Source organism: Pleurodeles waltl, chromosome 1_2 (genome assembly GCF_031143425.1).
Source record: "Pleurodeles waltl isolate 20211129_DDA chromosome 1_2, aPleWal1.hap1.20221129, whole genome shotgun sequence".
Classification (NCBI taxonomy): domain Eukaryota; kingdom Metazoa; phylum Chordata; class Amphibia; order Caudata; family Salamandridae; genus Pleurodeles; species Pleurodeles waltl.
Genome location: NC_090437.1, coordinates 924,745,260 through 924,772,021, shown reverse-complemented (window position 1 = coordinate 924,772,021; position 26,762 = coordinate 924,745,260). Strand labels below are relative to the sequence as shown.

Here is a 26,762-nt window from a genome sequence, read left to right as displayed (position 1 = left end):
GCTACTCTGCCTCCAGAAGCCTGGGTGGACTGCCTGCACTTCAAGAAACACCAGGATCACCCGTGGAGTAGTGGAGATACTTCCCTGCACCCTGCAGGCATCCAAGAAGAACCTTGAGGACTCTGGACTACCAAAAACCCGACACCGGAAAGCACCACTGCACCCATGCCCCCTCTAACCTGAGTCGGCCTTGGCCAACGATGCCAGTGTGGTCCCTAGGCCCTCCAGGACAGTAGCCCACCTTGGGTTCCTCAACTGTGGACTTCCAAATGCTCTTTGTGCCGCGACCATCTCCGGTGACAAAGACCCAATGCATCAGGACACCTCTGCACCTGGCCGCCCGAACCGAGGAGAAGTGGACCAATGGTGTCCCTACGTTCCCGAGCATCGCAAGATCAAAGCCCCCATGTTGGTTCAGCCAGACTGCCCCCCCCCCCCGCCCCCAGTCCTTACCTGCAGCTTCTTTTCCCCAGGACCGTATGCCATTGAAACCCGAGCATCGCAACAGCGGAGCTCCCATGTTGGTTCAGTCGGACTGGCCCCCTCCCAGTCCTTACCTGCAGCTTCTTTTCCCCAGGACCGCATGCCATTGAAACCAATAGGGCACCGGAGTTCGTAAAGCATCTCTGCACCCGGATGCTCCAGAGCTCCCCAAGATGACCTGTTCGTGCTGCCTTGGACAGTGTCCCATGCTTACCTTAACTCCTGAAGACTAGTCCTGTAGGTTGCTGTTGAATACCTGTATTCAATACATGTGTGTCTCCATAGGATTGCATTACTATCTTAGAAACACTTCAAGTATTTTGCTTGTTCTCTTCAAACTGCATCAGTATTTATTCTTGTAACAGTATTCTGGTGTTTAAACATAGTATAAAGAAAAGTAACACTTGGTCTTGAGTTCCTTCTTGAGTGTGTGTCTCATTTATTGCCTCTGTGAGTACAACAAATGCTTCGCGCTACCCTCTGATAAGCCTAACTGCTCACACACACTACCACAAAAGAGGGCTTTTGGGACTGTCATTTTTACATCTGAAAACCACTAAGGGTCACCTGGACTATCTGTATAGCAACCCCATACACTGGTGCACTACATAGATAGTACTTGCTGTATGTAGGAAGCTGGCTAAGTTGAAATACTTTTGGAATTAGGCAAGGGCCTTGATACTATGCAGAGTGGGACTGCATTAATCTTTCATTGGAGAATATGAGAGTAGCCTTGAAGCCAGAAGGTGCGACTAGTGTGCGTGGTGTGACTTGCTACAAAGGGCCTGTGAGCCCCAGGTCTGGTATGGTGGGAGTACGCTTCCGAACAAGCGTGAAAATGGTACTAGAATAACAGCAAAACAGTGGTATCCAGCTTGTAAGTAGACCGGGGGAGGAAAATATGTGTGTTTTAGAAAAAGACAGTTCCACGTGACTTCTTGGAGACATGAAGGCTAATGAACAAAAGTCTTGTGGTGATCCCACTGGAGTATGCTTAAAAGGATGGGCTGCTGTGGAAAGGGCTCTGGGTTAGTAGTGATTCAATGACAGGGTGACGGACGCACCTGACCATCTCTTGTCTATGGACAGATCTGCAGAGCAGCTTTTGGATGTAGTATACCCATAGTACACTGTTCCAGCACTCACTCAGCCTCCCCAACTGTCCCACACCTTTTTCCCTACAATGTGGGGATTTCAATGGCTTTCTAAGAATAGCTTGCTATTGTTTGATTTGAGACACAGATATACATAAAAATGTGTTGAGAAAATGGGACTGTTGGCGTGGAAATGTTCAAAGTATGACTACCGTATTCTGCTATTGTTGCTACCAATGCAGTTGGATTATGTTGGTTTTCAAATTAAAGCAGTTAAAACAACAAAAAAAGCCAGTAAAAGTTTTTCTAAGGAAACCCGTTACACTTAAATTGTTTTTTTACCAATTACTGACAGTAAAAAAATTCATACTTTTTCTGAAAACTCATGCTTCAGCTTTAGATTTCCGTATATATAAAAAAAACATTCTTATATCAGAATGGTATACGCTTAAATATTTTAAAAGTGCTCCTGAAAACTATGTATGGTGGATGATTAGGATTTATGACTAGCTAAAAGAAAAGAAAACCAAGGCAAGTTGGACTAAAGCAATACATTGCCAGGACCAGAAGACTAGTTACTTTCAATCTCTGGATTGCTAATAAAAGATTTCCAGCACTGATCAGTATGACTCATATTTGTTGCAAATTTACTTTCAAGGCATATCTAGCAATGTCGGTTCTAAGCTTTCTGAATAGGTTTTCTCCAAAATTTAGCTAGATCTAGATAACAAGGCATACAAGTTCACAATCCACCCGACAAAACAAACATATTAGATTTACAACTCTGTAGTGGGAGGTAGACATATGCTGGTGTTGTTCCAACACCAACATGGCTGGAGGGATGAATGACTGATAGTTTAGTTCAATAGACCTTTCGGCTGCCCGTATGAAGTGTTGCTAGGGACCTCAAAATTGAAGAGTCTCCTTTTTCATACACCCAAAAAAATAAAAGGTACCTTTTTAAAAAATATTTTTACACAAGTGTTACACCTCTTCTTCTAGGTCCCACTTCTACTTAATTGACAGTACCCTTAGAGCATATCAGAGGTCACACTCAAGGATCAGTATCCTATAACCCATATAAACGTGATAATAAGCTTACCAACAATATCAGGCTTGTCTTCATCGTCTTCAGCTCTTTTTCTTTTTTTGTCCTTGTTTTTTTTCTTACTGCAAATTCAAAATGTTGTACTGAATCATCATGTGAAATCATTGGGTTAAACATCCTAGCATCGCAAAGAGATATCTTGACCATCAGGTGTGGTTTTTTTTTTCCCGGGGTGGGGAAGTGGAGGGGGGGGATGCCTCTGGGGTGCAGGGGAAGGTGTAGGAGGCAAGTGTTCAGTGGTTTTTATACTTTGTGGAAGAAAGCTAGACATCAGGAGAAGGGATGGGATATAACTATGCACATCTGGGCCTGGCATGAGACACATATTGCTTCCATAATTCTACTAGACATTTAGAGATTTTCTAAGGCATAGTTTATAAAAGTAGCTTGTCAGACCTTGTCTGGTAGACCATGTGGCAGGCAGATGCTACTGGCAATAACTGCGGACCATGAGACCTTTAACCACTGCTGTTCTGGGACTGCCCTACTATGGCTCTGGAATCAGGGGCAAGTACAACCCTTTGCACGCTTTAAGTCAGGGATTCTCAGGGAGGTTAGTGTGATATTATTCAGGGTCAAGAGTGAATGGCAACCCCCAAAAGCCCACCCTCCCTCCCCCACTCTGCCACATAATATGGCCCAGGCCTCGAAAACTCTACTCATCCACTCACTATGGCGAGTCAGAATTTATCAGGTCAAGCTGTTGTTAGAACATACTCGCCCCTTCTGAGAGTTGACAAAGAACAGGTTCAGTCAGAAAGTGAAGGAGCAATAAAGCAGGCTTCAAATCATGTTCTTATATCTTGTGACATTTACTCTGTGTTTGGCGACAGAGGTCAAAAGTCAGTTTGCCTTCTTACAATTAATTTTCATTCTGACTGCAGAGCTCCAGGATTTTGTAAGGTAAACTGTCTGACCCACTACAAAGAGCTTGAAATTAAAGGCACAACATTTAAATAGCTAAGTTAACTATACAAACATTTCCAAATATATTTAAGTAGTTGTGAAAGCCCATTTTTTGTACTTCAGTGAGGTGAAAAAAATATTTTATTAGGATGAAAACAAATCAGAACATTTTATTTAGTGATGTGCAAAAGATAAATATGTTTTCTGAAACCCACTTTTCACCGATTTTTGTTAATACATTATATAGTTTTATTAGTAAAACTGCAAGTTAGTCGGAAGGTTTTTGGAAATTTACTGTCTGTAAATGACAGTGTGCTACCACATCATGCTTTCGTAACATATTTATTTAAAGTGACTGTTTAAATATAAACCGAGAAACACTCCTGCCCTGATGGCATGCTATTAGTAAAGAAACTGGCAAGTCATCGATCATGTGTCCCCTATTTTTGGGCTAGATTTTTTTTTAGTCATGGAGCAAACGTTTAGTCTATTTAGTCAAACGAAATAGGTTTTTTGTACTGCAGAAATGCTGAGCTCACATATTTGACAGTGCACTTATATGTGAGAATGAAGAAAAAAAGAGACTGTAAACTAAAATATTTGCCTGGGATCACACAATTTGAGACCCGTTTACAAGTCGAGTATATTACAGTTTGGTCGAGTAGATTATTCAAATGTTTTGACCCGCAGGTCTTGTAACATTTTTATGATTTTTCGAGGCTTGTGATCAATGTCCAGCCCACAGCTTCTCTTTCTAGAAAAGACAAGTACTTTATTACAAAGAAAACACATAATTCCAATACACATTAAATAATGTACAAATACCAGTTTTGAAGGTGCAAGTCTTTGTGCTCTCTTTTTTGTGTGAAGGGGTGGGGCACTACAAGCTAGGCCTCCACCTGCCTATAGTAGGTCCCTACTTCCACCTGGGTCTGCCATTCCAGGATCATAGTTCGAGTTAGGCCTATTGGTACAGCTTATGCCTCCCTCCACCGGTTTGGTCTTAGCACTCAGATGCTGATTCTGAGGCTAGTTCAGTCTCTCACAAAGTTTGCAGGTGCAGCTCTGGGGCATGTTCAGAACTTCTAAAGCAGTGGACTGGGCTTTCGCCGGTAGCTAATATCTTTCCGGTGGCATACAGCAGTTTGCATACAGCATGCTTTATGTATTGTTTGTGCTCTACATGTGACCACCACCATAATGTTGCATACATCCTCCTTTGAACAAACATGACTAAGGGTATACAAATCACATGCAGTGTTATGTTGTGTCTGTGCCTTGATTTAATGCAAGATTGGACCGTATTCATATACCTATTTTTAATCACTGAAGACATTAATAAGTGCCATGTGGCTGTGTAACGTAAGCCTGCATGATTATTTCCTGTATTTATTGTGTCCTTTAAATAATTCACTGGACTGTTAGGGATAAGATTCAACAGAGAATAAACAAAGGGCAGAGGTCATTAAACCTTTCTGCTCTGAGCCCCCCCACCAGCAAAATGTTTTGAAGTTGGGTCCCACTTGAAAACTTTATGGCAAGCATTTGGGGAGCAGGAGGGATGATCGCAGGGGGCTAGGACCATGAGATCATTTTAGGGGTGCTTTTCTGTAGCTCGTAATCTACACTAAAATATGGGACTTATAAAAAAGCAACAGCATCAAACAAGAACAGAATTGACCAAAAACACTGCTCCCCATTATTGGGCTGCTGTAGACCCCTATGCAACTCCACCTGTTGCACTAAAGATGGCTGTAGTCCTCAGAGCCAGGCTACCTCTTCTTCTTCCACTCCTTTTCCACCATGTCTATCACTACAATCTCAAACCAAGCCCAGTATCTTTCTGAAGAAAATAGAATGAGATGCTGCATGCGGCCCCACCTTTTTGGCGCCTACGGCTTCATCTGCCCTAATACTAGCAAGGAAAACGAGCCTCCATATCCACTATTTATTGTAAAACATTCATAATTGTGATGCAGTGGGCCCCTAGGCAAAAGTGTCACTGTACCTATATCACTAATGATAGCTACTGCCTTGCTCTTGTCTCTGACCTTTGTTAACAACACCAGCTCCCATACCACACCAGCCCTCTCTCTCTCATCTCTCTGATGCTCAAATGAAGTAGTCTCCTCTGGTTCATCTTTCCCCACCATTGAACCATTGCTCCAAGGCTCAAAGAAACACTGGCACAGGAAGTATGACCTGGGCCTCTAACGCAGCAGCACCAATGATACCTACAGCCCTGCAAGCAGGCTGTCTACTCTGCCCACTCAACATCAGCCATTACTTCTAGGACACATATCCAAAGCAGGCTTTTTGGCCCTTTGTGCAAAAAACAACAAAAAGGCAAATTTATCTTCCTCCTCTGTCGTTTGGGCCCTGTTGTGTGCACAACTGTGGTGATCTGGGCCCTAGTACTAGCAAAGAAAATGCACCCCATGTCCTTTTTCATAGTAATACTGCCATAATTGGGGTCCTGTGCCCGTTCACAGAGAATGGGGGTAAGGGGGCTCCTGTACTGTGAAGCAGATAGTAGAGCACTCAAGAAGAAATGTGCTTTCACACCAAGGTGCCCGCTATCTGATAGAAATGTAAGTGTGCAGTGGATAATCACCAAATATAAAGGCTGCTTTGGAGCCAGTATAGGATTTAATTGATGGAGACACTCAGCTTCATGGTGACAAATATGGATTCTTTTTGAGAGGTAATATGAGTACTCATTGAAAGTACCCTTTTAATGGACACACATAAATATATTTACAGTAGATATAGAATGAATGCTTATCATTCAAATGTATATTTTTAAAGTGCTTGTTTTATCTTAAACAGTATTTTGCAGCAGCCTGTTTCATACAGTGTACACACTTTTAAAATAATGACAGTCACAGTGCTTTCAGCCACTGACTGGAACGTCGTAGTACTATAAACAAGCCACTACTCCTCACTGCACCAATCAGGATTTGATTCTGCGACACTCTGGTCACACACAAACATATGAAGTGATCACATTAACCAACTGAGGTTTCATAAGGTAAATAATTACTATATATCTCTTCAATTAGCTAGCTTGCAATTATTTTAATTTGGAGGTGTGTGGTGTTTTATATGCAGTTGCTCAAAGGAGAAAAAAGAAAAAAAAAATCAATTAAATGTTGCTTTTTTTCCCCCCCTTTTGTACCAATGCCTTTTACCCTCTTTATATTCACCGAACCTGCCCCATGCCACTCAGTAGTACGGTTCTCACACTATTTTATGAACTTTAAATACTGCATGTAAATGAAGACAACCTAGAAACACCAGCCTTTCACACTTCCAGGCTATCTTCATTTATATGTAGTTGCAGAGCCATTTGCTCCCCCCTGGGGACACATCCCACGGCCCACCAGGGGGGGGTGCGCCCCACAGATCAGAGATCTCTCACATAGGGGTTTTGCATAAATCCTGATGAAAGCCTAGGACCCACAGTAGCCAGTAAACAAACTGAAACATGTTGACTTAGTGATGGATGCACAGACAATAACAGCCCAAAAATCCACATTGGATGTTATCAACCATACCAAGGGCAGATCGAAGATGCTCAAGTACTTTGCAGGACCCAACCAGTCCATTAGCTCGTCAGCTCTGAGGATCTTGGTGACTTCACTGAGGCTGTGGTAGTCAACACAGAACCGCAAGTCTGTAGAACCTTGCTTGAGCACGACTTGGACTGACCTATGTAATACGTGAGAGCTCAATTAGCCTTAAGTGCTTTTGAAAGGCAGACCTGGAATCATTGAGAAGAGGTGTGTCAACTACACCATCACCTCCTTACACTCCCTCTGCTAATCAGGTGTTTACTCAGGGGCTAAGTGCCCCCATTCTACATTCCAGTCCATCCCTCTAGCACTGTGCAACAAGTCAGAAAGAGGCTTACTTTCTTCCTAGACTTCTTTCGACATAGCCATGACATTCCATGGTGTAATCTGTCAGGAGGTAAGGCTTAAGCCGCTTCACAGAAACACCTGCTTGGGTTCCCCTGTGGCACCTGGTTCAACTAGTAGTTCAAATCAGATACCGTCTGCAGTATTTTGTAGGGCCCACACCATTTATCTTCTAAAGCTCTGGGAGAAATGGGCTTCAGCAATAACACCTCCTGACCTTCCTGGTACAGCATAGACTTCTGGTCACACCATTCCCTCATCAACTAACTGTGCCTTGGTTTTATCCCGGACCGACCAGGCAACTGGCAAGTAGGACAGGTTCTACAGCACCACTCTGTGCACGTCTGGCACGTAGAACAAAGGATCCAACCTATCTAGGGTGACCAGAAGTCCCAGATTATCCTGGACAGTCCTGGTGCCCCAACATATTTTGCAGGACTAAACACATGTCCCAGTTTTTTTAAAGAGGGTCTGTGAAGGTACACATTTCTCACAATCCTCAGACCAGAGAGAGAGAGAGAGTTTACTTCATCAGAGTTTCTGTTGTGCTGCCTGGCCTCAATCACACAGCACAGCAGGGTTTAATGAAGTGTGAATCTGCGTGTGCAAAACCCATCACCCAAAGCTGGGATCACAAGTAGGTAGAGTGTTTTCTGGTTTACTAATAACTTTGGTGCAGTCAGAACTTCTAAAGCAGTGGACTGGGCTTTCGCCGGTAGCAAATATCTTTCAGGTGGCATACAGCAGTTTGCATACAGCATGCTTTATGTATTGTTTGTGCTCTACATGTGACCACCACCATAATGTTGCATACATCCTCCTTTGAACAAACATGACTAAGGGTATACAAATCACATGCAGTGTTATGTTGTGTCTGTGCCTTGATTTAATGCAAGATTGGACCGTATTCATATACCTATTTTTAAATCACTGAAGACACTAATAAGTGCCATGTGGCTGTGTAACGTAAGCCTGCATGATTATTTCCTGTATTTATTGTGTCCTTTAAATAATTCACTGGACTGGTAGGGATAAGATTCAACAGAGAATAAACAAAGGGCAGAGGTCATTAAACCTTTCTGCTCTGAGCCCCCCCTCCCCCCCCCCCAGCAAAATGTTTTGAAGTTGGGTCCCACTTGAAAACTTTATGGCAAGCATTTGGGGAGCAGGAGGGATGATCGCAGGGGGCTAGGACCATGAGATCATTTTAGGGGTGCTTTTCTGTAGCTCGTAATCTACACTAAATATGGGACTTATAAAAAAGCAACAGCATCAAACAAGAACAGAATTGACCAAATACACTGCTCCCCATTATTGATTTAGATTTAAATAAAGGTCATCATCAGTTGGTACTCAAAGAAAATTGCAGGTACATTATAAACATTTCTACACGTTAGTCTGTTTTGATACAAAATTCTTAAATTTGGTGCGTCATCGGCTGCTGAACTTTTCAAAGACGTAATTCAAAGTACCTTACAGCCTGACATAAATGCAGTAAAGCGATTACATTTTTGTTTTCGGAGCTACAGAGAAGGTGCACTTTAGAGCTCGCACACAAGTATGTTGTTTACTAACGATGCAGGTTTGACCTTGAATCCAGACAAGTGTGAGTTTCACGAGACAAAGCTAATATTTTTTGGCCATGTCTTTTCTGATGGGGGTATGACACCCGATTCTGTGAAAGTACAAGGACTGTCAAATAATGATCCCCCACAAGATGTTTCTGTAGTACATTCATTTCTTCACATGGCCAGTTACTGTTCAAGATAGATACAAGACTTTGCCACTGCAGGTGCTCCATTACGAAAGTTGACAAAGAAAAATGTTTAATTTCAATGGTCACAAGAATGTGAGAAAAGTTTCAAGAGACTCAGAAAAGCCAGTGAAAAGGCTGATGAAACGGCATACATCAATCTAAGCTTCATACAGCGGTTGTTGCTGACGCTAGCCCAGCTGGGTTAGATGCTTTCCTTGCACAGCACAGTGGGAAGAGTCTGTAGAAAGGCATTAGGGAGATCATAGTAGTAAAATGAGGTTTGGGATGAGTCAAAGGACAGATACATGAGGGAGTATTTAGGAGGATTGTTTGAGAGATCAGATTAGTAAATTGAGACTTGGGGTGAGCCAGGAGAGATAGATGAGGGAAGAGTCTAGGATGGATTATTTTGGAGATCACAGAAATAGAATGAGGTTTGGGATGAGTCAGAGAGTGGAGGTAGAGGATAGATTGATAGATGTATAGGGTGAGAGAATAGTGCATTGAAGAGACTGATTTTCTTAACATTTTTTTTATTGTTTTCTCTTGTACACTAGGATTAAAGTAATAAATACATAGATATACAATTACACAGAATGGGAATATATGTGTAATGAAGAAGACAATAAATTGAGATTTAAAGTTGTATTATTCAAACACAGACCTTCAAGTGCAGTATTTGAAGTTAATGTATCCGTGTAGTTTTTATAACATTATTTTATCTTTTCCTCAATATTTCAATAGTGAAATGCTTGTAGATAAAAATTATATTTAAAGATTATCACAATAGGTACATGTTAACAAAACAGAGATTCATAAGGATCTAAACAAAACTTAATATAGAAGCTTTGCAATGAGCTATTAACATGTTAAGTGTAGAATAATACAAAAACACACACACACACATATTTATCACATCACAACAATAATTCTCCAAGTTATATGGAATAACACAAACTCAAATTGCAGGTGCACAAAAATAATTTAATGGAAAGGCTTTGCCAACGTGTTTCGGACGTAGCCTTGCTCATGGATAGCGGTCAAAGCGTTTACACATATATAAATGAAAATAATTGTGAAAGCAAATGAAGGACTACAAAGGGTATCTTGTTTCGTAACCAAAAACCACCGCCATTTTATCTTGCATATAAAAGGTATTGTTTACAAAGGTCTTGCAAATGAGTGTGGGAAGTTTTATTCCTGTCTATAGTAACTCTCCATGCACATTTATAGTGGGCAAGATTATGGCTTTGTCCATTCTGGCAATAGGACAATTAAATGAGTTAAGTAACCCCAAGTGAATATTCTGGCTTTTGGTTGTCTGTTTTCACAATTATATGTATGTAAACTCTCTGACCGCTAACAGTGAGTGGGAGTTGGGGGAGAAGGGGGTGGAGTTGATCGAAAAGACTGTTACCCCCCTTCTGTTGGGGTGGGTAGCCCCCACCACTATATTTTTTGTAATTTCCTGGCGTCAAGTGAGATGTCTAACCCCTCCCCCCCCCCCACCAGGGGGTAGGGACGGATTAGGGGTAACTACCCCATCTGCCCCACAGGGGTGTGGAAGTGGGGGGAATTGACTTTGTCACCATGTATTTGGGGTGGGGGCATGGCCGGGCCCCCCATTGCTCTTTTAAAAAAAAAAAAAACATTAAAAAAATATGTTCCTTGATGTCTAGTGGACTTTCTGATTGAAAACACCAGAGGGATTTCCTGACGCACAAGAGCACCGTGACGTTGGACGGCACCCAGCCATCCGACACATGGAAAGGGTTAAAGCATTCACTTTGTAAAGAAAATCCTGCAATGATATGTAGGAAAGGGTTGTCACCAAAGGAAGGAAAGCTCAATGTCCTATTCAGCAGAAATACCAACCAAATGAACATGGAAAGGGGCAAACAAAACACAGCACCCATCGGTGTGGTATGCTTACCTTTTGTGCTTCATCCCCTTCAGCACCAGCTTAGTAGTTTTTATGCTTGAATACTCCGCCATAGTTGATTTCAGTAATTCGGCTCTCACCTCTGCTCCTGCAAATGGTTAGCTTTGTGTTAGATAAAGTCTCTGTCACAAAGGCATCACTGTTCTCAGACCTTTTCATCTCTTAGGTGCACTGGACACTTCACCGACATGACTGACTTCACTAGGTGAGAGCACACGTTAAATGTTTCTATATACCCTGTCTAATGTCAAAGGGGGCTACAACGACTGAATAGCAGGGTCATACTAGGACAAAAAATACACCTGGGCCCCAAACTAAGTGTCCCCAATTAGAGAACCAGATAGCTAGAAAAGTGGACCACATTTCCAAATCAGGCCAGTTTTTATTTATTGCAGGCGATATTTGTGGTAATACCAGGGAAATCAGTAAAAACAAGCATTGGCATAGCCAACAGGTCTTGCCTTTGGTACCTTGTAAGGGTTTAGCTAGAGCTATTGGCTTTGGCAATGGCTTTAAACTATGTTGTAGAGCAGCATGGTTGCTGTGCAACATGTTGAAACATTATAATAAAGTGTCATAAGCATGTTATACCTAATTTAAACAAGAAGATAACATGTACAACAATAAACACCTTATTAAAAATAATTAACATAAAAAACGTCTTCTAGTTTATTTGTCCTTCTTCCTGCCTGTTCTAATGCGTATCTGTTACAGCTTTTTTTGTTATGGAGGGGGGGGGGGGGGAGGAGGTCACATAAACAACGGGAAGGTGGAAGTTTTGAAATAGTACCTGAATAACACGAGCAATGGACGGCCACTAGGGGAGAATCAACAGATGCCAGATTGAGGAGGTGCTGAGTGATGCTCAGGTGGTGCTGAGCCATGCCATGTTTGTGCTGTGCTGCGGTGATGCTGCACTAAAGTTGAATTGCTGCTGAGGTGGGGCTGCCCTGGTGCGGAGGTGGGGCTGTGCTTATGCTGTGGTGGAACTGCGCTGATGCTGAGCTGTTGCTGCGCCGGTGGTGGTGCACTGATCTGGACGTGGTGCTGTGATGATGCTGAAGTGGTGCTGAGTGATGCTGAGGAGATGCTGAGGAGATGCTGTGCTGGTGCTTAGTGATGCTGTGCTGGTGCTTAGTGATGCTGTGGTGGAGCTGAGTGAAGCTGTGGTGGTGCTGCTTTGATGCTGAGATGGCGGTGCTGCTCTGGTAGTGAGGTGGTGCTGTGCTAATGCTGTGGAAGTGTCAACAGCACTACACCATTTTGTGTGTGAATGCAAGAGTATTGAACAGCCAAGTCCCGTTAGAGGAAACACTTTTAATGCAAAAAAAAAATATATACATTTTGATAACCCCCTCCAAAATATATATTTCATCCATGCAGTCAAGAAAACAAACACTGCATGAAGAAGTGACTGAAGTACAGTGGCCAAATAGTCAACCTACGAAAATAAAGCCATCGTCTTGGCTAATGACATTACTCGAAATGTCATTCACTTCAGACCTTCTAAAGTAGTCGACTTTAAGACCTCGCAGTGATGACTTCAGAGGCGCCAAGGATGCATTAGCAGTCAAAAACACCTGGTGCACACAGGCCCCATCAGCACCTATGTAGTGGTGTCAACACAATGTTCACTGTAGGAAGCTGGCTCTCTAAAGGGATGCCCTAAAAAGAAGTACACCGGGCAGAGACTCCAGTGGATACCCAGCTGGTTTGCAGAGTAGTGTGGGCAAGCAGTTAGGCTTGTCACAGGGCAGTGCTAAGCATTTGTTGTACTCACAGAGGCAGTGTATGAGACACACACTCAAAGAATATATCTGAGACCAATTTAGAAAAATAACACATCTTTTTATATATACCTTAAACCCAAGAACTTCGTCATAGGATAAGTACGTTTTCAAGCATAAATACTTTCTAGTTTCAAAAATCAACAGTGCAATTTCATAGTTCTTCAATGTTAACCTATATGAAGAAATCACAGTCAGCAAACAAGCACTTATTGATGACTCACAGGACCAGTCTTGTAGACTTGCAGTGAGTATTGAGGAAGGGTCAGGACCACACCAACAGGAGGCACTGGGCAGCACTGGGACGGCCGGGTGCAGAGGTGCAGTACGCGTTAGGAGCATAATGTATTTCAATAGGGATGGGTCTCTGTGGATTTAGGCTGCAGGCTCTGGGTGGGGGACCAGTGGGGGACAACCAATAGGTAAGTTGCAAACCTGGGGTGCTCGTGAACATAGGTGCACCTTTGGTCCTCCTCTCCAAGGTCAGGGGCGGTGGATGCAGAGGTGTCCTTTGGCGTCGGGTTTCCCTGTCCTGGAGCACTCGCAGTTAAGGGGGGTCGTGTGGTCTGAGGCTGCAGGCGTCGTTGAGTCCAGGAGGGGTGAAACCACAGTGGACCCGAGCTCAATGGAGCCCGGGGACGTCTTTGACACCAGGGCTCCACTTCAACTCGAGCCAGCAGTGACAGGTGCAGTGGTTGCTTTAGGTGTCGGGTTCTCTCACTGTAGTAGCTGCAGGAGGGGGGGGGGGCCTGCGTGCAGAGGCTGCAGGCGACTTCAGGAAGTCCAGGAGGGGTAAAACCGCGATGGACTCAGACTTTGGACAGCTGGGAGACCTTGCTGGCACTGGAGGTTCACTCCCACTCGGGTCTGTGACGGCAGGTGCAGTGGTGACTTCAGGGATCGGGTCTTTGCGGTTCCGGAGGCTGCAGAGTTCTTCCCTTGGAGTTTGTTGGAGAGCAGGTCTGCTGCTCAAGGGAGACTTGAGTCTTTTTTTGAGTCAGGCAGTCCTCCCAGGTTCCTGGAGGTTAACCTGCGGGACGAGGCGTCTTTCGGTGCAGAGTCCTTTGAAGTGTACAGATAGGCCTGTGGGAATGGTACCAGGCCAGCCGCTTCTTCATCTCTTCTGCAGGTGCATCTCTTCTTTGTCCTTTTCTCTGTGGGTCATCTGAATCTTTTCAGTTTTAGGGTTCAGGGGTGCCACAAAAATACTCAATTTAGGGGAGCTACAAGGAGTGTCAGGTGGTAGTCCATGAGCTCACCACCTTTAGGGTGACTACACCCTTTCTATGACCACTTCCACTGGGAAGTGGGTATAACCGAACCCTAGTGGCCTAATTCTTTCCAAACAAAGAGGGGGGAATTTTACAAAGGGGTGTCCACATCAGCTCGTCCATCTTAGGGGTGGGACTGGCATGAAGTGGGCACATCTCCTAAGCTGCCTAATATTCCCACCTGTTCTGGCACCCAAAGGGACAGTCAGGACAGGGGGTGGGGGCAGTCATCTCTGCCATCTGGAGAGCCCTGGGTGGAACTACAAAGGCGGCTAGGCCTTTGAAGCTTCCCACCCTGGCATGTCCATCCTGCCTGGATGAGGTGCTAACACCCCCGTCCAGTGCAGGTTTTTGTCTCTGGCCCTTGAGAGTGCTGGCTCTCACCTTGGGGGCCAGAAACATGTCTAAGGTGGTTGAACTGGTCAGGACCATTCAGTCAACACACTAGTAACTGGTAGGTTTTCAGGGGGAATCTCTAAAATGCCCTCTGGGTGCATTTATTAATAAATTCCTCACTGGAATCAGTGAGGGTTTATTAATCTGAGAAGTTTGATACCAAACAACCCTGGGCTTAGAGAAGCCATTGTGTAGCTGGGAAACTCTTAGTGATCAGTGTCCAGCACATGCATTTAAAATGGCTTCCCCGTTCACTTACTGTGTCTTAGAATAGACAGAGACATAGCAGGGGCATATCTGCTCATGCATATATGCCCTCACATGTGAACTGATGCATCCTGCCTTAGGGGTAACTTCCACCTGGTACATGCAGTGGTAGGGATTCTGGCACATAGGGGTGTGTGACAGGTTGTGTTTTCAAGTTTGCCTACACCAACACACGCAGTCTGCAATGGCAACACTGTGTGGGTTTGGTGAAGGGCTCCTGGGGTGGCACAACTGATGCCGCAGCCTTCAGGGACCTTCCTTAGTACCCCAGGCCCCAGATACCATTTACTAGGGCAGTGGTTCCCAAACTTTTTTGACCTGCGGCTCCCTTGACCTATTGCCCGTTGGCCGTGGCTCCCTATTATGTTATTTGTTTTGGTGGGTGGGGGATGCAAGCCCGCCCTCGGCAGTACTTCCATTTTCCTCCCTGAAAATAATTGTTGATGTAACAAAAAAAAAATGTAACACTTGTTTAAGAAAAAAAAAACTTGAATTGGTAAAGTCAGAAACAATACTCTTCATCACATGGATGTACATAGGATTTTTTTTTTTACTATTTTTTTTAATTGCCTCTAGGTTAGGGGCTTACTCCTGAGAATCAAGTGAAGGGTGAGATGGGTGGGAGAACAAAATAAATAATTTTCATTGGCACCTTTCATGCGATTGCATACGGAGCAGGCCATTTTAGTTGTTGAGGAGTCACTTTTGTTATATAAGGGCGATAGAACTAAGGTTGCGGTCACACAGGTGAGATACGCAGCAGCTCTTAAACAAGGTTGCGAATATGCACAGGGAATACATAGGGCTGCTGTCAGAGCTTAGAGGTCATGGAGAAATACAACTGACTAATACGTTTTGACTGCAATAAACATGCATACACTTCGACCGTCTTCCTGGTCTCAAGAATGGCGGTGGAGATTGCTGGAAAATGACAAGTGGAAGTTTAGCCATCTGTACAATGCGAAAGTCACAATCTTTGTACAAGTTGATGACAGTCAAACAAATCATACAAATAACTAATAACAAAATAACCAAGTAAGCCGACAATCCCAAAATGGTTCTACAGGCTACTGATAGCATGTTAGTTTTACGTGGTTACCTGTGAGCATGTGGTGGCAGCAAGCTTGAAGAGAGTCTTTTCGACCTGGTCCTTAGCAGGCAGGGCTGATGAGGACTTGCGTCTTAATCCAAGCAGGACTGCTTACAAGCTAAAACAAGAGCCTCAACAGGATCCGCAACCTGTTTTAGTTTCACCAAAGTACAGCTTGAAAGACAGGTAGCACGGTAACACTCTCCATGAATCTCCACTGGAGCGCCTCTTTGTGTCTATTTAATTCTAGGTACAAGCCAGGTAGTTGGGCACGGTGTTATAATGGGATCGCCATACAGGAGCTCCACTACATCTGACCTGGGCTGCTCGTTACACTTCTTAAGACTATGGGTCCTATATAAGGTCTCCACTGTTCAATGTGTCTCAAGAAAAAGGCATTTGGGGTTTGTATTCACATACAAATCCTTTAAGAGGAACCTACATGGAGTTGCAGTGAGGGAAAAAAAACAACATGAGATATATTCTTGCATGATATTTCTGCTCCAAAACAAGTTTTGCAAGAAAACATCACGAAACCGTTATAGGCATGAGAAAAATGGGAAACCATGCTTACTACAGATAGCTGATTTATGCGGATCAAAGTGAGATTAAATTTGCATAGTAAACCTTATGCACACCAATTGTGAAGCAATCTAATACTTTTTCCAGATCGGTGCAACTGTATATGCAAGCCAGGCTGCTCCAGAAAGTCTTCACAATGTTGGTGGCACAGAATATTTACTCTCCATACACAAGCAACCGAGATTAGGAGAGTAAGCAGCTGTAAGCAGGCAGTAGCAGTACATGCAGTACTAGAAGCCAGAGTGCTTTGGCATAAATTAACTAATCTGAAGGAAATTGTTGGGGAAAGTCAGAAAAAAATAGACCCAAACTGGGCCTAGGAATGGTGGTTAACATGACAGAGGAATTTTCTGGGATGAGAAAAGCAGATTGTTTTCCACACCAATGTGCAAAAAAAAGGCAAACTGCAATGTGTGAGCCGGAATGTATTTGTTCAATTAAAAACATGAAGCTGCTTACACTCTACCAGTGGGCAAGACTCTATATTTAATCAATGTAAGCAGTTTCCCCCTCAGCTAGCAGGTAGCCCACATGTTGAACACTGGAATAACCGAGAACATTAGGTAACCATGTTAAATATTTCGTACAGGAATAAATGGAGTCCTTTTACTTGAACTTTATTCAATTTCTTTCCAGTAGGTGGCATCAGAGCCTGTGAAATACTGTATATGTGACTAGCTTAATCCTCGATAAAACCCCCAAATTAGGGCTTTAGTAACTTTTTGTATGTTTTAATTATGTCACTGTTGTGCAACGTATTATGTTCCAGTAAGAGAGGAATGAACGAAAAGACCAATTATAATGTCAATTTACAGTTTAGAAACTTGATATCCTAATAAGTCCAAAGATTTACTATCACCATCAGCACATAATTGTTTCATAAAGTGCATTTGTGCACGGCTCCCCTGGCTATCTTTGATGGCGCACCCGGGTGCCGTGGCGCACAGTTTGGGAACCACTGCTCTACTGCATATCGCTACATTCGTTTTTAAACAAGAGCTACAACATACTTTCATTGCACTGATTATTTAAGTTTTTAATGTATGAGGAGGAAAGTGGGTGATATTTCTGGAATATTCACCAGTAGTGGGGACCATCGTTTAGCAACTTTTTTTAAAAAACTATCTCACCCCAGGAACAGAAAAAAATGAAATATGATCCTGCAGCACGGAAGGTTTTTTTTTTTTTATTTGCAGAAAATTCTACTTCAGATCCCCTCCACTTCACAAGAATTATTCCTTTTCCACGAATTTCTTTAAAATACCTTTATTCAGATGGCTTCACCATGGCATGTTGCAAAAGACAGTAGGTTTCGCCAACCGCAGCTGTGTGTGTGAGCCAATCATGCAATATGTGATGAGAAACTTGAGCGACTGACATGTGAGAGAAAGAAAGGGGGCTCAGTTAGCCCAGGGATCAGTCACTATGGCGGAGCCACTCAATGCGTATGTGGTTTCCATGGTCTGTGAGCCGAGAGTTGTGATTACCGGATGATCGTACATGCATTTCATCATCTCTACTCTGGCGCAGTCAGGAATTTTCATTGGGCGTATATCTAACATTTAAAATTCTTTGTAATAAAAGATCATTTTTTTGAGTGATGTAGACGTACTGTCTGCTTCCAAGATTTTTACCATCGCATGAGGAGAGGCTCCCAGTCTTCACACGAGTCAGTCACGCCAAGGAACAAAAAGGTGTTGTTTGAAGTGAATTAGGCACATTATCTCTGCTTCTCTGCATGCCCTGTTTGATACATGGGTTATAACCATGCTTCATCATTTTCAGGATTTCGTACAAGTGGCGCGTCAGTGGTACAGCAGGAGGAGTACTACTGAAAAACATATGCATTCATATACTTACTTTGACCAAATGTTTAAACGGAAGGTGCTTTGAAGTTAGGAGTAGGCCTCTGTCATGTGACACGCCACCACTGGACCCTATGGCTTTAGCTGTCTCAAATGGAAGATCTATTTCAAAACAGACTGACTCAGAAAGGCCTTTCAGTTCTCTCCTCGCAGGCTGGTGCCCTCCTAGATCAGGTGCTGTCGCCTTGGGCGGCTTGAGATGTCGGAGGCCACATGTAGTGCAGCAAAAGTATCACATTTTTAAAGCATAACAAGAGGAGGAGGGAGGGCATGGGACACAGTGCTTTTAAGAAGTGAGAGGTAAGGACAGTGGGCACTGAGGCTTAAGAATTAAGGGGGGGGACTAGGGACACTGAGGTTTTTGAGGAGGAGACAAGGGTACAAGCAAGCGAGGCTCCACGCACGAGACTGAGCCAGGTCTATAAGTGGGGTGAAAAAAAGTGTGTGTGTGTGGGGGGGTTCTCTAAATGCAGCATGGCCACAGAGGCTTGGCAAAAATTTCTTTACAAAGAGGTGTAGTCTATGTACTGAAGGACGTGGCCTAAGTCAAGTTCATCTAGGCTCCAGTGTCTCACAAATTCAAAAGGTTTGCATGTTGCTTGCCATGTATGACAATATGGCACAGTTCAGAAATTGAACATGCTTATGATAAGGCTGAAAACAAATACTGCTAGGGATCAGAGTAGAAAAATGCCCTGTCCTACATGAGAAGGACCAGATTCACATTTTGCTCTTTCTATTTGAGACTCAGCCACAGTCCTGCTTCAGACTGTGGTAGGAGAAGTCATAAAAAGAAAAAAAAATACATTGTTTTCCATTGTTGCATCTTTGTATCGGACTCTAAGTCATGGCTAGGAAGGAAATGGACACCCTGGGTGCTGTTTGATTTATGAAATACACCAATAATCAGGTTAAGTAGGCCTCTCCGGCTCTCAGTACCACTGGAATCGCTGCACCAATGGAAGCAATGCCCCTGCCCAGCTTCAAATAAATAAATGATAAAAGAAAGGATGTATACTATCAGTTGGACTGCCAGCAGCCTCCATAGCTCACCATTTACCACTGCATTGTGCATGAAGAAGATATTCGTCCGCAACAAAAACAGAAGAAAAAAAAAAAAAAAAAATTAAAAATTAAAAATTAAAAAATAATAATTGGGCCTTCTCTCTTCTGTTGTGATTTCTGTTTGGTGCAAGCCCTGGGAAGTGCAATTGTGAGCTGGGTAACTGCCACCAGTCAATCAGGGACAGGTTTTGTTTGTTTGTCTCACCTGCTGCATTATGCCTTTTTTGGCTGAGTAAATTAAGGGGCTAATTATACAGCCTGAAAGGAGCCAGCTCATTTTCCCTTTTTAGTTCGAGTGCGCAAACGCTTTGACCTATTGTAAGTATTGTGGGCTTTTAACCACGCCCACTGCATGCCCATCACTTTCACTCGTTTGTGGGCTTGCCTTTCGAAATCCTTTATCATCATTGGTAAATGCTTTACGTTTGCCCTTCCTTGGGTCAGTTTTGTTACCGCCTTGCAGACTGCCCCTGTTACATGGATAATTGCAAATTTGCCGATACGATTGACTGCGAGCAAACCGGATTCAGCAGCGGCGTCGGTCTGGAGTCGTCCGAAGTCGATTTCCTTAGATTTTCACCAGCGTTTCCTTTCAAGGGCCCAGGTACTGGATAGGGCACCACTTGTCAGGGCAGGAGTCTCAGCAGAGAGTCCAGGTGCTGGTAAGGGAAGTCTTTGATGGCCCTGAGACTTCAGAACAGGGGGCAAGCTTAGTCCAAGCCCTTGGAGAGTCTTACTCAAGCAGGAATATACCACAAAGTCCAGTCTTTGTCCCCTTGCATAGGCAGAAGCAGCAACTGCAGGATAGCTCCACAAAGCACAGTCACAGGCAGGGCAGCACTTCTCTTCAGCTTTTCTCCAAGCAGAGGTTCCTCTTGATGTCCAGAAGTGATCTAAAGTCTGTGGTATTGGGTGCCCATCTTATACCCAATTTCTCCTTTGAAGTAGGCCTACTTCAAAGTAAAGTCTCTTGTGAATGTGAAATCCTGCCTTGCCCAGGCCAGGCCCAGACACTCACCAGGGGGTCGGAGACTGCATTGTGTGAGGGCAGGCACAGTGCTTTCAGGTGTAAGTGATCACTCCTCCCCTCCCTCCAAGCACAGATGGCTCACCAGGAAATGCAGACTACACCCCAGCTCCCTTTGTGTCACTGTCTAGTGTGAGGTGCAACCAGCCCTACTGTCAAACTGACCCAGACAGGGAATCCACAAACAGGCAGAGTCACAGAAATGGTATAAGCAAGAAAAATGCCCACTTTCTAAAAATGGCATTTTCAAACACACAATCTTAAAATCAACTTGACTAAAAGATGCATTTTTAAATTGTGAGCATAGAGACCCCAAACTCCAGATGTCCATCCGCTCCCAAAGGGAATCTACACTTTAATCATATTTAAAGGTAGCCCCCATATTAACCTATGAGAGGGACAGGCCTTGCAACAGTGAAAAACTAATGTAGCAATATTTCACTGTCAGGACATATAAAACACATTACTATATGTCCTACCTTAACCATACACTGCACCCTGCCCTTGGGGCTACCTAGGGCCTACCTTAGGGGTGTCTGACATGTAAGAAAAGGGAAGGTATAGGCCTGGCAAGTGGGTACACTTGCCAAGTCAAATTTACAGTTAAAACTGCACACACAGACACTGCAGTGGCAGGTCTGAGACATGATTACAGAGCTACTTATGTGGGTGGCACAACCAGTGCTGCAGGCCTACTAGTAGCATTTGATTTCCAGGCGCTGGCACCTCTAGTGCACTTTACTAGGGACTTACTAGTAAATCAAATATGCCAATCATGGATTACCCAATTACATACAATCTTACACAGAGATCATATGCACTTTAGCACTGGTTAGCAGTGGTTAAGTGCTCAGAGTTCAAAAGCCAACAGCAACAGGTAAAAAAAAAAAAAAAATAGGAGGCAAAAAGATTGGGGATGACCCTGCATAAGCAAAAAAGTCCAACAATTATATTACTCTGTGTCAGGTTTATTTTTTAGGTTTTGCCAGCCCAGCGCTTGCAAAGTCTTGTAAATTAAAAAAATAAATCTTAAAAGGGGCATAGAACCCACCCCTAACGTACCTGAACTTAGCATTCGTTTTTTCCAACACTGCTCTAATTTACGTGCTTTTAGTTGTCCAGCACGTCGTCCGCTTTCACTTCTGCTCTTGCGTTGCTGTCCATGCGGCTTGTTCCAAGTACAGCTTTCGGACACAGGCCAGCGGCCAGTGTCCTTCCACTGCCTACACACCGTGAAGGTATTTTTTTTATTTGCTATTGACCACTACCTGTGAGTGCACCTGTAAGCTGTCTTCTATCTACCCCAGCGCTCTTCCCACTTTGTTCCTGCCAGGTCTGATATCCTTGTTAATCCTTCTTTCAATTTGTGTCTGAAAATGAACTTATATCAGAGAGCAAACTACCCAAGGCTAAGTTCCCTGTTCATGACCTGTTGGAATATGCTTCTTTACCACAAAACGTGTGCTCAATACCAACTGCTCAACACCAACAGGGAAGGAAACCCAGTGCTGTCGGGAGGGCTGCAGTACTGCCAGAAAATAGAGCAACATGTCCAAGCGCCACCTCCAGAACCTGGGGGACGATCACAGCAAGAGCAAAAGCAGAGCAATACTTACGGATGAGACTGGGGTATAAGGTCCTGGCTGCACTCACCAAGCAGCTGTGATGGCCACACCCCAAAGCCTCTTTCATGGGTGCTCGACTATGTATCTTGCTGCTGCAGTAGTGTAATATTGCTCGAATCACAATTGAATATTACCTGTGTCAGGCCAGCCTGGGGGGCATTGTTCCGTCAGTGCAGTTTGGCGATCTGCAGGGCCATGGCTAATTGTCGGACAAGATTTCCATGGCTGCAAGATCATGGTGCGTAATATTACACTGTGTTTATAAAGAGAAGTGTTCAGCAGTTACTTGTGCTCTTTGCATTTCATGTTGCGTACAAATGCGATATGGGAAATAGTGAACCTTTTTTCATGTGGTTTGTCCTCTGGGCATTCGCAGATTTTGCAATATGAAACCCAACTCTAGTGAATTTCATGTTCACTCTCAACTGTCTCGGAGGAGGTGTTACTGCGTTTAATTCTGCACTTTGTAACTCTCAGCCCAAACCGAAGGGTCCTTTACAGTTATGAGTCTGGTCTGACATCTATGGAAGCAACCGAGTAGCTTTCTTTCCTTGTGGTCTTATGTTTTAGTGGTGGAGTACTCATATTATGGTTCTTACACGGTCTTATTTCCTTCTCTAGTGTAGTTCATTTCTTAGCTGTGGTTTGATCGTGTTGTGGTCCATTTCCAGCTTGATGACTAATGTTTGGATGTCACTGGGGGCGTTAAGGAAGATTCCATGGTCTGTTGTTAGAAGCTGTGGGACCGCCTGCACCTTGGTGGTGTTTATCTGTATTGTATCAATACATCTGTTACCAGAGACCCTGAAGTAAAGCGATTTGTGGACGGTAGATGAAAACAAACATAACACGGAGCTGTAATGGTAGCTTGTTTATTTTCATGCATTGTTGCAGTAATTTTTTTCGTGCACAGGCTACCGGTAGTGTGGCATCACAGCACTTGCTAAGTCTGGGTACTTTCTAGTCATGCTTTTTATGATGCGATAAAACACCAGTCTAAACTGTGCTGTATTTTCAATAGCATATTTGAGATTCTTCATTATTTTCCAGTAACCTTTTTCATAATAAGAATAACAAGTTTACTGAAAAACATCATAAGTTAAATTATTATTAGTGTTGTAATAATCATAACAGACAAGATAGAATTAGTTGCCACCACATATAAGGATTACCAGCAATGATCACCTCAGTTCACTAGGCTCTACTGATGAAGTAATGTAAACATATATTGGCACAGCCAATATATCTCACTTTTGAGACCTTAGAAGTGTTTAGCCATGCAGTACATTAAAGTGGGTGCTGTGCCGCCAGAGACTAAAAGGCTATAAAGACACTTTAAGCAACAATGAGGAGCAGTACCTAATCCCAAGGATCAGCACCGTGTAAGCACCCCAAAGCAACAGATGTAATTGCGACAGAGCGTGAATGGGGTTATCAAACAATGAGCCCAGTACTATCCTCCAGAGAAGCATGTTGGGGAGAGTACTAGTCAGGGGTAGCGATGGCAAATAAAACATGCTGTGCTGACCCTTGCATACCTGAAGAGAGCAGCTCGCTGCCCGCCAGCACTGTAATGCTGAGCTATGTGAAACAGGTCAACACACTCTCCCAGCAAGTAATAATTAATAAGGAAAACAGAGGTTGCCACCCAGCAGCACGGAGCACTTGACTGAATGCCACCAGACACTTCAGTTAACCAGCCTGCCGCCAATAGCCAAGGAGCGACCAAGATACGTCTACCCTAGCCAGCCGGAAGCAAGCACATCTTTCCCATCAATTAGTTGCATTTAAGGTGTGTGCTTAACCTATATCAGTTACTTGAAAGTGAAAAGCCAACAAAATTGTTACAGAATGTTTTGTCCCATGTATCCACGTTCTTGACCCCGACCTCACACTCACTGACTCCACACCCTTTGCACTCAGGATCACAGTATCCAGACTTTTTTAGTGCACTTCAGCCGCTAACAGCAAACAGAAAATACACTGGAGAGGCTGCTTGTAGCCTACCTTCCAAATTCCAATGACCAGTTCGGGCCGCACGATCAGCTTGCAACAAGGATCCTCAATCCTTCCTTATCACTCCTGGTGTCATAACAAGAACTAGGGCGCCTCACAACTAGAAGTACGGTCCGTGGGAACTGCAACGTTGAGGTCAGAAAAGGTGCGCACATACCCCTGCAAGGATCCAAGGCGGGAGATTCGTCTTGTTTGAGAAGGGGACTCCCGCTAAGAGACAGCCCCAGTCGGAGTAGTGTGTTGATTCGAAAGAGTGGCGGTGTGCTGTAAGCAGCTTGGCTTCAGCGTAATAAGTGCAACTGTGGCGGCCATCTTGAAAAGCAGTGGTTCTTATCTTAAGCCAAGGAGAACACACAACTTGAAGTCATAATTAACTGATTATGTAGTTTTAATAAACAAGACGAGGACAGTATCATAAGGGATGCTTTACTTCACCTAACCTTCCTTTAAAATATTTTCCCTACTGGAATTTGACTGAAACAAAAACCTCACATGAAGTTAATTTTGTAGTGGCCGGTGTTCTAACTGTGTCTGTCTGCCTATCCGTGCGACTCCGCCTGACCTCAGTGGGAGACAGAGGCATACTGCTGCTGCCTGCACGTGTGCGTCTCCCGTCTGTCCCTGTCCCCCTCCCCTCCCCCACTCCCCGAAAAACGGTGTTACGCGAGGAGAGTTAAAATTCAGATTTTCCTAGCTTTAGTGAAGGAAAGTCTAGATTTTATTAAAGACAGGGAGGCGAGTATTATGCTTCCTTTTCTTGCTTTATTTGAATAGCAGCCAAGATAACCAAATAACAAGAACTACATATCCCATGAAACATGGAGAATAGATGTAATTGATGATTTCACAAACAATAACCAATAGAAAACGCTCAATCACAATAATTATCTTAACTGCGAACAACATGTCCTCTTTTCTTGCAGGAGCAGATCAAAGCGGACGGAACAAAGGAATAATAATCAAAATAATGGAAAAGGCCATTAGTATGTGAAAAGGTCCTTAGCAAAGTCCAGGGAAGACGGAGGAGACGGCTTCAGGTGGTCAACACAACATCCGGAAAGCATTAACCGATGATCGTGGGAAAAGCCAGAAGAAAGATCTTCCTGAGGAAGGGTCTTAGACACTGAACCAGCATCTTCAAGAAGAAGCGAGTGGTGCAGGGGGAGCCGGCACTGAAAAAGAAATGGGTGGGTTAATAAAAGCGGTGGGATAATACTCGCCTCCGTGTCTTTAATAAAATCTAGACTTTCCTTCACTAAAGCTAGGAAAATCTGAATTTTATTACAAGAACGGAGGCTCCTATTATGCTTGTTTAAAGCATATTAACAACAGAATCAGCCACAGAAGAAATAGGTTTGCAATAAAAGGTCCTAAAAGTGGTAACATTAGACCAATCTGCTGATCTAAGAATGTCCTCCAATCGAGCTCCAGCCCAAAGAGCTTTAGAAGCCATAGCACCTCTGGCAGAATGTGCTCCAAAAGAAGTAGTGTCGATACCCGCAAGGGTCATAACCCATTTAACCCAACGAGCAAGGGTAGGGGAGGAGACGGGTTTATGGGGTTTAGAATAAGAAATCAACAACTGGGGAGAGGAGGACGTTCTTAAATCTGCAGTTCTAGCAATGTAAACTTTTAAACATTTACCAACACAGAGTTTAGGATGCAGAGGAAAGTACGGGTAATGAATCACAGAAATGTTAGTCTTAGTTCTTCTATGAACCCTAAAAGACACATTAGAAGGAGAAAAGTGGACAGAGGATACGTCCAAAGCTCTAACATCAGAAACCCGTTTCAATGAAACTAAGCATAACAACATAGTTAACTTTGCAGACAGACATTTCAAAGAGAGCGATTCATTATCGAGCCAAGAGTTGAATAAATCCAAAACCAAATTCACATCCCATAAATGCGTGTATCTAGGTGCAGGAGGATTGGAAAATCTTACTCCCTTCAAAAGACAGCACACTAAAGGATGTTCCCCAACAGGTTTCCCATCAATTCGAACATGCTCGGCAGAAATGGCAGATCTATAAGTATTCACTGTTCTGTATGCCTTCCCCTGGGAGGCTAGAGACGCAAAAAAATTAACGATTAAAGTCACATCGGCTGAAAAGGGATCTGAGTTCCTGTCCAAACACCAGCTACACCAGACCAACCAGGCAGACTTGTAAACCTTAGACGTTCCTGGGGCCCAAGAGTGGCGGATATACTGGGCAGCTTCCTCCGAAATTCCGGGGGTTCTCCAGGCTGACCCGAAATCTTCCATGCTACCAGAGTTAAAGAGTGGTCGAGAACCATATCGTGAGGACGACCCTCTGGATCGAGAAGGAGGTCTGGAAAAGAAGGAATCAGGACTGGAAAATCTATTGATAATTCTAGAACCGAAGGGAACCAAGGCTGAGTTTGCCAAAAGGGGGTCACTAATACTAGGGAGGCTCGTTGACGACGAACCTGGGCCAGGACTCTGGCTATCATCATAAAAGGAGGAAAGGCATAATTGAGATGGGGAGACCAGTCCTGGAGAAAAGCGTCCGTAGCGAGAGCTTGAGGATCCGGTCTCCA

The 26,762-nt window shown here is 43.8% G+C and overlaps 1 protein-coding gene across 2 annotated transcripts in view; it reads right to left on the bottom strand.

Moving 5' to 3' along the window:
* The window catches only part of FRG1 (FSHD region gene 1), a 129,040-nt gene extending 104,559 nt beyond the window's left edge, over nt 1-24,481 (bottom strand). Inside the window, exons 1-3 of one of the 2 annotated variants that reach the window (XM_069200244.1) lie at nt 24,192-24,481; nt 11,201-11,297; nt 2,680-2,747 (exon numbers count right to left, since the gene is read on the bottom strand). In XM_069200244.1, coding sequence (XP_069056345.1) covers nt 2,680-2,747; nt 11,201-11,262 — 130 coding nt within the window. In that variant the 5' untranslated portion in view covers nt 11,263-11,297; nt 24,192-24,481. The remainder of the gene's footprint in view (nt 1-2,679; nt 2,748-11,200; nt 11,298-24,191) is intronic. The other variant, XM_069200252.1, reaches the window with a different exon arrangement.
* Nucleotides 24,482-26,762: the final 2,281 nt, after the last annotated feature.